Raw genomic sequence first — 12,034 nt, 5'->3', positions numbered from 1 at the left:
ATACGATATAGTAATTTTAAATAAATTAATATTTTGATTAATGTTATTTTTATATAAATTTATAAATATTATTTTTGTCTTTGCACCATAATCTTATTCATATTATATTTTTTGAATAACTGATTAAAATAGAAAATTCGTTTTTATGGAAATGAATAAAGCAATTCCAATAATACTCAAAAAATCGTTGTTAACAATCGCCAAATGCATCAAACGTACTCGACTTTAAAATTGTTATGAAAACTAAAAGACTTAATAATTTGAAGTGAATTTTTTTAAGAGAGTCATGTACCATTTGTAGTATAGAAAAATAAAATAAAAAATATTTTTACCCCTCGGGCGGTATAAATAAAATACATGAAAAAATGCCTTTTTTCAAAAGATTCACGATAAAAATAAAAACGTATGAAATTATTTAAACAAAAAAAATAAACTTTTTTAACCTAGCAACATGATTTAACTATTGGTATTTATAAAAATTTTAAAATATTTTGCATTTATATATATATTTTATACGAATTATAAACATTGAGAATATTTGAGCAAAAAAACGGTTGCGTGTTAGTAGCTAAAAATTTATCATAATGCATGAATATATGCAGCTGAATTTTTTTATGAGGTATTGCCATAACTAGGACTTAATAAAGATTGAGTTAGATTAGCTTGAGAAGAATATCTTTTAAACGAACAACGAATTCAAAATTACAAAAAGCTGCATTTTTTGCATTTTTTTGTATTAATTTTTGAAAGTATTTTTTCACTTTGAGTAAAAAAAAAATTATATAATGAATTATTTAAAAAAAAAATTGAAATTAGAAATTCTGCACTTTTTTAACGAAAATTGATGACAAAAATGACGTCTTTTAAATTCGTGTAGTGGTCCTGTTAATAAACATAAATAGCAAACCTATATTTTTTTAGATAATATAAGCAGTATAATTCATTTAAAAAATATAAAAAATTAATTTTATAATGCTTTGAAAAATTTTAAATAATGGCTAATTTTTTGAGGTTTTGCACCACTGTACGTACAATGGACGTACATTGTACGTCCAAACGACGTTCGTCCGTTCTCGGATTAGAAATGAACCTTGTAATTTTTTAAATTAATAGTTCCAAAATAGCAACTAAACTTTAAATACGTAAACCGGGGTAACTTTTTACCATTTTTGATAAAGAATATAACTTTTTGAAAAAAAGTCACATTTTCCTAAAACTATTAAGATGCTCAAAGTTGTGCATTACTAATGTCATTTAATTAGTAAAATAGTGTATTCATTGTATTCACCAAATTCAAGATTTTATGGAAATAATGAGGTGGTTAATGTTACCCGGCAATGGGGTAACTTTGTCATAGTAAATTGTTTTTTAGCACCGGATGTAAATTAAGTGTTATTAACCACATTTAATGTTATTTAAACTTACATTTAGCATTTATTTCAAAAAGGGGTACCTAAAATATGTCAAGAAATCAAAAAAGGACAATAAAAATAAATATAAACAGTATTAAAGAAACATAAAAACTAAAATAATTTGATTTCTTTTTATTATTTTTTTATTAAACGTTAGAAAAAATAAGAGAGTACTAAAGAATAAACAAACAATTTGTAACATAAACTTTGTTTTTTTTAAGAAAAATTAAGGTATCTCTTCAGTAATCTATCATAAATTCATTAGAAACTGATTCACCTTCAAATGCTGTTTCTGTTTCACTATTGTATTTTACAGAAATAGATTTTCCTGCTTCAATTTTATATTTTTGGATATATTTTATACTTTTGGATATATTTTTTACTTTTACTTTGTGTAACATCTTTCTTCACCACCTTCATTTTTTTTCTCATTTTAAATGTCTAAAAGGCTCTGGTTAATTTTATATACTCAGCATTAGGATTAAACGGCACCAAACCACAAGCTCTAAATCCACTAATTAAATTTTTTCTTGAACATTTATGAATGGATGTCATTAAATCATTTAGCAACTTAGAGAAATCTTCTTTTGGTAACGTTGCAAGTTTTTTACCACGGGAAGTTTCCATTCCAGAAGTATACTTCTCCGTGCTTTTTTAATGGTGCAAAGAATGCAACATCAAGAGGTTGAAGCATATGGGTTGAATTGGGCAGAAAGCATATGAATCTAATGTTATGTTTTCACAAGAATGAATAACTTAATGACTTAAATAAGAAGAGAGATTGTCACCTATTAATACATTTTTTCCGGCTCGTTTCTTAACGCATGGCAATAATGTTCGAAAACCAATCCTCAAAAGTAACTTCATCAAATCAGCCAGATTGGGTTCTAAAGCGAGAATTTTTCGGACCATGTTTTATCCATAAATTGTATGTGTGCATTTAAAAACTGTGTATGGTGGAAGAATTTCTCCAACAACATTTCCACAAAATATTGCAGAGAAACAAGCCTTACTGCTATTCATTATTCACTCAGGGTACTTAGTTCCACGTTTCATAGCAACTTTTTTATTTCCAGGGTCATCATTCAAATTTGTTCCATCATAATTCCAAATGTTACAAGGTGGAATTCTTTCAAGCTCAAGTCTAATATTGTCAAATGTTACAAGGTGGAATTCTTTCAAGCTCAAGTCTAATATTGTCAAAATAAATTTTTAATTATTCTTTGTTTATAGCTGCACGTTTTCTTTTGAAAATTTTTTTTGACAATTCTTTTTTAATTCTTTTGACATTTGATGTAATTCTCTGGGTTAACTGTGAACGTTTCATAAAACTTGAGACCCAATCATCACCGGGAACATTGTTTTTAAATATTTTTACAGTACTATTTTGCGATTTTAAAGAACCAGCTACTAACTTTTTAACATCAAGTTTATTTAATGGAAATCACCAACCACACATAATCTTGATTCTAAATGAAAATAACTGCTCCTCATCATAAATAAACATGGTTGGTGCACCAATGCATTTTTTATGCTTTGACTTCATTTTATTATGTATAGTGCTTCTCGGTATACTAAACTTTTTTGAGGCTTGACGAATAGACACACCTTCATTAATTGCACCCATACACTCTTTCAAAAGAATGGTATTAGAACAAGTATGCACGTTTTCCAACACTATGCTTGTTATATTTACGAGGCATTATGCTTTAAACAAAAGTAAATATAAGCAACACAAGCAAACTGCAATGTTGTAATTTATTAAACTATTATATAATTTTATATAAAATTAAGTCTATAAATTTTAATTTTGTTGTAAAGTTAATAAAATTATAATTTAGCCACAACAACAGCAAATAGTTTAACAAGAAAATATACTTTTTTTAAAATCCTAAAATACATTCATATTAAAAACTGTTTTTCAAAATAAATTACATGGATAACATGCTTCAAAAAAATATTTTAGTTAGGATAAACAATGATCAAACTACTTTAAAATAAATATTATTTACATGGCCAAAGTTACCCCAAAAGAGTATAAACCTACGGGGTAACTTTGACCACCCTGTAAAAAAGCCAGAATGTTGTTACTTGAGCCAAAAAAATTTCGCTTAATTTTATCTGAACATTTGTCTTTAAAACAGAAGAAAAACTTAGTTGTTTGCTATCATTTTTATCTTTGCCAAGACAACATTCTGTTTTACAGTTTTTGATTGCACTTCTGTTAACTTTTTTATTTGAATTTTTGAAAATTTAAAGTAAAAAAAGTAACAAAAATTTACTGAAATAAAAAAAACTTAAAGTTATTTCATCTGTATGATAAAATAACATTAAGACACTTTTCTTCACAATCGACTATTTAATTTTAAATTTGAAAGTGTGCTTTTTTGAACCATCTAAATTCGCAATATTAAATAAATTAAATATTAAATAAATTCGCAATATTAAATAAATTAAATATTAAATAAATTCGCAATATTAAATAAATTAAATATTAAATAAATTAAAATAAGCAGTTGTTGTGGTTACGAAAAGTTATAAATTTTTTTTAAGTTGATTACTTTTACTTTTTTAACTTAACTTTAATTTTTTTTTAATTAATCTTGATGTTATTTACATCAGTTATTTAAAAGTTGTTTTAAAAGACTGTCTGGTTTAATGTTCTTGCTTTGGAAACGGCTCTGCATTTTGCAATTTTTTTCTAAGTTTTGTATTTTGGCTTCTTTTATTCAGCGTGGTTGTTGTTAAAAACCAATCTAACAAAAATGAAAGTTATTTCTGAAATGACTAACAAGAATAATTGTTAGATAATAGAATAATAAAGGAATAATTGTTGTCTGGAATAGACTAATTGAAATTAGTTCATTCCAGACAACAGTTTTGTGAATAGCTTTGAATAAAAAAATTATTTTCATTTGCCGTCCCGAACGGGGGGTGAAGGTGGCATCCCCCTCCCCTCCCCCCTCCCCCAAGTTTTTATATATACATTTGAGTTAGCATTTCAGTAGGCTATTTTTGAAGTATAGTTGGCAAATGTCAACCATCGAGGACCCTTTTTTATTTGTGTGTGTCTCTCTAGTTGGCAAAAAACACATACGACCCCCTCCCCTCTCCCCCAATAAGAGACCACTTCGGGTCGGCCCTGACAGCAACCACGCTGAATAAGAAAAGCGAAAAGCAGCAGCATCACGACAAATATGTCCGGCTCCTTTACGGAAACTTTTATTAGGGTTACTAACCTATTTCCACAAGTTTTACACGCATGTTTATCGGGACTACACAAATGCTATCAAGATAAAGTAAAATCAAAGTAAAGTTTGAAAAATCAAGTAAAATAAAAAACAACAACAAGAGATTCAAAAAAGTGGAGTTCTCCAGTTGGCTCTGAAAACAATTTTAAGATGTATTTTTATTAAATTTACACAAATGCTGGAAGTTTCAGAGCTCTAGCTAGTCTGGAAGGTAGTCTGGAACGTTTGAAAAAAAATATACAAGTTTATTCTAAAGCACTACTTTAATTGAATGAGATTTATTTTTCTAATCTTCCTTGTGCGGGTTGGACGCCAACGCAAAAAAAAAGGAGGTTATTAGGCTTCCCACAACCTATAGTAGAAGATTGAACAGCTTTCCTTACCTTCTTTTTTCAAATAGATAACATATGATAAAACGCAACAAAAGATTATAACTGATAAACACTCCTTTAATCATATATATTATATCAGATAGTTTAAATGACTTATAATTTTTTGAAAACTGTTTTAGCAGTCGATGTCCTTGCAGATATCAAAAATGTTATATTGCGTTATATTACCATAACAATATACTTGATTGAAAAGGCAAATAAAAAGAAAAAAAAAAAAGGAGAAAAAGCGCGCTCTAACGAACAGTGACTTTACAGTCAAGGTTTACACATGCATGAACTGCCCATAGCTTAGAAATAATGCCCCTTTGACCTCCTCCTCTGCCAAAGTTTCATTATGGTTACTAACCTATTTCTGCTCAACAAAAAAAAGAAATAAAAAACCAATGTTTATTTAGCAGCCCCTATTAGCACTCGTGCTGCAGGAAGACCGTCTCTACACTACTGGTGTACTCGCAGGTTGAGTATATTCGCCCCTAATTATAATCGAACTACCCTTTATGATATACGTGAAAAAATATCCTTTTCCGATGCCCAAAAAAAAAACACTGCCCACATACAACAGAGTATTACCTGAAGTATTACCCAGAAGTGCCCTCAAACAGACAATGGATTTGAATACGCTATCTATCTCAAAATTTATGTTAAGTCAACATGAAATGACTATTCTTTGAGAAAGTAAATAAAATAACTTACATTTTACTTACTTACAAAGTAAAGTATAAAATTTCAAACAAAAAATTTACTTTTATTTGTAAAAGTAAATAACAATTTTTTTCTAATTACTTTTATGTGATTTTAAGGTGATTTTGCCAATTAGTTATTTTTACACATAAAAGTAATTTGTTGTTATGATGTAGTTTTATTTTACTTTGTAAAGTAAGTGTTATGTTTTTTAAATATTATATTTACGTAAGTTTACTTCATAAATAACTTTTTTTACATTTAAAAAGTAAATTACATTTTGATGTAAATTATTTACAATATTATAACCAAAATTACTTTTCAAAGTAGTTTACTCTACACGACTTACCATTAAAAGTATATTACATTTACAAGTAAAAGTAAAAGTGCAAATAACTTTTACTTGTAAAAGTAAATTACTTTTTAAGTAACAGTTACTCATTTAAAAAACTTAACTTAAGTAATTAAGTTTTACACGTTATATAATTTATGTAAAAAAAAACGAATTACTTTTAAATGCAAGTAAATTATATATTTTTATAAGAGTTATGTAAAGTAATTTACGCTAAAAAGTAATTTGGGTTTTTACCTCAAAGTAAGTAAAAGTGCCATCCCTAGTAAAGAATAATCACCATAAAAAAAGCTTTTTTAATTGTTTACGAAGAAAAAACTAAATGTAATTGTTGTGATTTTGAAAAAATATTTATAACTGCATAAACTCATACTGGTAAAAATTATGGGGAAAATGGGATCAAAACATCAATTCGTTGTTGTGAGAGGAACAGGGTGCAATTGATTTAGGATCTTTACGGATTACAAAAAAAATTAATTAATTTGCAATATATTGCAAACAAATTTTTTTTTTATTATCCTTTTTGCTGTATATACGCAAAAAGGACAACAAAATTAGAGGCTGTAGTAAACAAATCACATAAATCAGATTATCAGCACTTCTTTTTTGTTAATTACGTCTCATCTATGATTGAAAATAAACACCGATGGTTCATTTTCAGACGTGCAATCAATATGAAAAAAAAAAAACATTTTGAAATTAGTTTTTTTATCTGTTGTATGTCTTTCTAAAGCTTTTTTTGTTTTGTTTTGTTTTTTTATTTCTTTACAATAACTATTACAATAAAATAAATGAAAGAAAAATGCATATAAATAAAAAATTACAAATTTTGTTGCATATAAAATAAGAACGCGGAGACTTGCAGAAGATCAGATGATCTTGTCATCAAGAACCGCTTACAATTGCTATGTATTTAAAACAATTTTGTAATGTGAATAAAATAAATAAAGTATATAAAACGAAAGTTAGAAGTAAAGTATAACGTTTTATATAAATACATAAAATACAAGACTTGATAGGTATAAAATGTATAAATTAAATTAGTAAAACAAAATTTAAATATACAAGTATATAGTCAAACAAATATTTTTTATATAAGAATTCGTAAAAGCATAAATCAAAATAACTATATTTAAAAATATATAAGTATGTTTTCAATTGAGAGAATGATATTTTCTAATTTCCTTTTAAATCCGAAAAAGTTCCAGTCAGAGAAAAATCAAAATGTTTCAAAACTATATTGTTCCATAGAAACGCCCCTCGAAAAGAAATACAAAACTTGCCTAAATTGGTTCTGAAAACTGGTTGAAGAAGGAAATTATCATATCGTAAATTATATTTATTTTTTTCTTTTAAGGAATAAAAATTGTGAAAAGAAACCGGAGCTGTACGAGTTTTACATTTAAACATAAAACACAGTACATTAAAAATATTTAATGAAATATATTTAAAATATTCATTTCAATAAAGAGAGTCTTAGCATGTGAAAAACGGTCTTTAAAATTAATAAGACGTGCAGTATGTTTCTGTTGGCGATGAAGAGGTTCTAATTTACTTTTATTAACACTACCCCAAGCCGCATTCGCATAGTTTATGTGGTAATGAATGAATGAGAGGTATAGTTGAGTTAAAATTTGTTTATTTAACATGCCTCTTGCTTTATATAATATACCTATACTTTTTCGAAATTTTGCAGGTAATATTTTCGATATTACCTGCAAAATACTTAATGTGAACTCATTATACAGGCTATTCTATTCAACAGATATTTTTTATATTTGATACACATTATACATATTTTTTATATATATGATATAAATATCAGAAACTAAACAAAAAGTCAAAAGCTAAATAAGACATTAGAGTTATATAAAATATTAGGAACTACAAACAACATCAGTAGCCAACATAATGAGAACACAATGCCAGGAACTGTACAAAGTATTGGGAACAATACAAAAACAGGACAAAAAGAAAACAACAAAAAGACCAGAAAATACATTAAAAAAAAAAACATCGAAAAAATAAATAAAATAGGAACTATATAAATACCAGATATCTATAAAAAATTATTAGGAACATAAACATTACATTGCATAAAACTTCAGAAACTACATAAAGCATCAAGTTTTAAATATATTTTATATATATGATATGTATTTAATTATTAACTAATTACTTTATTAACTATTTAAGTGCTCCAAGAAGTTCTAACGGTCTTATCACAGAGCATCGCGGAATATTTAACTAGGAAGTTCACGCCTCTTGCCTTACCAATGACGCATATATGGGGAGAGCCTGCTTTGAACCACGAACCTCCAGTTCTGAAGTCAGAATTCTAACCCTCACACCACAGCTGCACAGATTGGTGAAGTACTGTTTTTACAGAGGTGGAGGCTTTTAGACTAAAAAACCGCAACCATTTGTGCATAAGGAAAAAATATTTAAGTAACTTTTATAAGAATCTAAATATATCAAAAATCATCCAGGCCACACTTTTTAGAAATACAAAAAGTTAAATACAAAATCCGGAATTCCGGATATATACGAAAATATAATCGGAGCACCGGCTTTAACAAAAGTCTGTTATCAATAATAACAAAAAAGTCCCAGCGCAAATCACTGGAGAAATCACTGGTTGCTGACTGCAAGCATTTGTTTACAGCAAATTTTAATTATTGTGCTTTGTGACCAATAAAATCAAAAAAATCAACCACAAAATGACCATAAAATCAAGAAAGCATTTTCAGTTTATAGAAAATCTGCTGGAGAAAATGCTTTAATGGTGATTTTTTAAAAAATAAACAAAACAGAAGACTTGATTGAATAGGTTTCAAGGGTATGTCTGACTGTTTCACATATCCACTTATGGCTTTGTCAGTAACGGTTTATGTATTTTAAAGAAATCCAAACGCAGAGCATTTTGTGACTTATATTCTGTTTGTAATGGACACAGTATTACCACATTATTTGTGATTTACCACCACAAAAACTTTCAATCGTTTAGCAAATATATATTTTTTAAATAAGTTTTTAATTTACTATTAAGTCTTCTGGACTGTTTTTTAGTCAAACTTTATGTTTGTTATATATGTATATATATGTGTATATATATATATATATATATATATATATATATATATATATATATATATATATATATATATATATATATAAAAGCCCTTAAACATATCATATAAGTTTTATAGATTAGCATCATAAATTTTCTTACAAATAAAAAATCAGGTTTTTTACACTCAAATATATTGATACATTTTTATGCCTTTAAAATAGTAGTTTCTACTTAAAAATAATCACTATGTCATTTAGAAAATTTTATTCGCTAAGAATGATTGAATTAGGGTGTTACATCACTAGAACAGATAGTATCAGTTCTAAATATACAAAAATAACCTAATTTTATACATTTTAAAAGACTTTTCATATGAACATGACATTTTTTCGCCTTAGACCGAAGTTCTAAAGTGATTTCTTCATAATTTCGAAATATTCTTAAATTTAATTAGGGTTAAGTGCTATAAGTTGTAAAAAACTGTTCTTTAATGTACTATCAACGAGTTAAAACGAGTATTAAAGGAATTATAAACAAGTTAAACCGAGTTAATAAAATTTGAATACTTGAATATTTTATAAATATTTATTATAAGTTAAGATAAAAATAATTTTTCAAATTTACACTAAATACATTTTTATGATGACTCAAATTCATCTTTCCATTCTTCATACTTTGATAACAGATTCTTTGCTGAGGGTTTGGTACGCTCTAAAGCAGATTCGAAATCACACGTCGTAATCGGATCTATTCGAAATTCTGGTAAGCTGCACCCATCTGTCAATGCACACAATTGAATTTAAAAAAGTTAACACAAAAAATAAATAAAAATCTTTTGAGAAGATAAAAACAAATACAACGCTAGATTTAAAATAGAGATATCAAGTCTGAAGAAACTTTTACAGAATCTTTTATTTTTTATTTTCTATATTAGAGCTGAGCTGGCTAAGCACGGAGCAAGTTGGAAAATAAAATATCTTGAAAACTACGCATCACATGAATTTAAAATTTATTGTCAATAACAGCTATATTAAAGATTCATTCTTTACCATACATAAGCGTTCGTTTATTGCTTTACACAGCTGATTAACTTGTCCCGCTGAGGCTGGTTGAGTAGCTTCATAAAAGTTAAGCAATATCACAAAAAACACGGTTTTTAAATGTGTTTTTTTCAACTAATTTTTAGAAGGTTAAAAAATCTTTCTATTAGTGCAAAAATTGTGTAAATTTAATGCACCATTCAAGAAATCTGTTGGATTTAGTAATTATTGCTCACCTAGTTCCTTCTCTAAACTGTTTTCATTTTTATTATTATTATTATTGTTAAACACTATATAATTAAGGTAAATTAAGTTGCATTATTAAGACTAACGTAATATGATCATCTCGGATTTTTTTCTTTTATGTTATGTCATGTTTTTATAAATTTATGTATAAAAGTTTATTATTTAGGCATTAAATATTTTTGTTCTTTTTTTAAATAATTATAATTTAATGAGAAACTCTGTGCGTAGTTGTTAGGACAGACAAAACTTTACGCGTGGGAAAATCACGACATTAAGACATTTACCTTTAAAGTCTTCTAACACATCAAATATTTTTCGAACAGGTTGCATTGCAGCTTCTTTACAAACTAAGCGGATATCTGACCCAGAATAGCCCTCCATTTTCTCGAATTAAAGAAAAACAATTTTAATCAGAAAAAAAAGGCCAAAAAGATGCAGAAATCAAGATACCTAAAAAAAAGAAGGAAATAAAAATAAATACCTCGGCCAGCAGTTGATAATTAAGACGCGAAGTAACATGACTAAAATTCGAAAACTCGTCGCTTTCTGGCAAAAAATGTTTTATCATCTGTAACCTTGCCTCTTCATTAGGCAAGCCTACAAGAATACGTTTTTCTAAACGTCTTAACATCGCATAATCTAATTCCCTATACAATAATAAATATTTAACTATACTTACATGAAAAGAATTATTTAAAAAAATAACAACATGAAATAAATATTAACACTTTTACATTATCAACTTTATATAACTGAAATAATGCGTCCAATTCCAAATTATTTTCCAATCAGTTATTTCAGTTTTAATAATTTTCTTATTTTTCTAACTTTTTATTTTTAAAATTGTAAAAACATTAACAAAAATATGTTATTAAAAGTATATAATAACGTGTCATATATAAAAACATTTTTTTAAACACGTTTTTAATAATTTAAATTTTAATCAAAAATAAAAATTCTTTTTTATACAATTTTTTTAAATTGATGCAGATTAGTACCACTAGTAGATCGTTGTACATAACACAAATTTTTGTTATGTTAAGCATCGCTATACACAACACAAGTTTTTGATCGTTACACATAACACAAGTTTTTGTTTATTCTATGTTAAACTTCTAAAAACTTCTTATAACTTCTTTATATATATACATATATAAACATCATTATGATCAACATAATAATTATAATCATCGTTACCATCATCATGATTATCATCAAGATCATCATCATCATCAGGTTTTCTTCCTCTTTTATGCTATTACTCTAATATAAACAATTTAGAGCATTTTCTTTCCTTAAATAAAACTCATTTATACAATATGTAAGTTCTTCTTACTTCTACCACTACCATTTTCTCCTAAAACCTGCTTTTGAAACTGCTACCTTGAACTGAAACTGCTGCTAAAACTGCTACTTTTCTACACGCTGATACCTAACCCACTTTAATCTTCTCTAACAAACATTGTTTGTTATGACATTTTTTTAAATCTTTTTTTTTTTTTTTTTTTTTTAAACATCTTCGCCTCCAACAAGGCTGCAAGCAGCCACTAATTAAAGTTGGAAGTTACTGAAAGAGAAAAGATGAAG

General features: G+C 26.8%; 1 protein-coding gene across 3 annotated transcripts in view; it reads right to left on the bottom strand.

Annotated features, from left to right (window-relative positions):
- Positions 1-9,718: 9,718 nt before the first annotated feature.
- The window catches only part of LOC100206914 (katanin p60 ATPase-containing subunit A-like 2), a 36,259-nt gene continuing 33,943 nt past the window's right edge, over positions 9,719-12,034 (bottom strand). For 2 of the 3 annotated variants that reach the window (XM_065816271.1, XM_065816272.1), the window contains exons 15-17: positions 10,929-11,094; positions 10,732-10,831; positions 9,719-9,938 (exon numbers count right to left, since the gene is read on the bottom strand). In XM_065816271.1, the coding sequence (XP_065672343.1) occupies positions 9,799-9,938; positions 10,732-10,831; positions 10,929-11,094 (406 nt within the window). In that variant the 3' untranslated portion in view covers positions 9,719-9,798. Of the gene's footprint in view, positions 9,939-10,731; positions 10,898-10,928; positions 11,095-12,034 lie in introns of those variants that run through there. The other variant, XM_065816273.1, reaches the window with a different exon arrangement.

Source organism: Hydra vulgaris, chromosome 13 (genome assembly GCF_038396675.1).
Source record: "Hydra vulgaris chromosome 13, alternate assembly HydraT2T_AEP".
Lineage (NCBI taxonomy): Eukaryota > Metazoa > Cnidaria > Hydrozoa > Anthoathecata > Hydridae > Hydra > Hydra vulgaris.
Note: the sequence above shows the minus strand (reverse complement) of the source record. Positions and strands in the feature narration are given on the sequence as shown.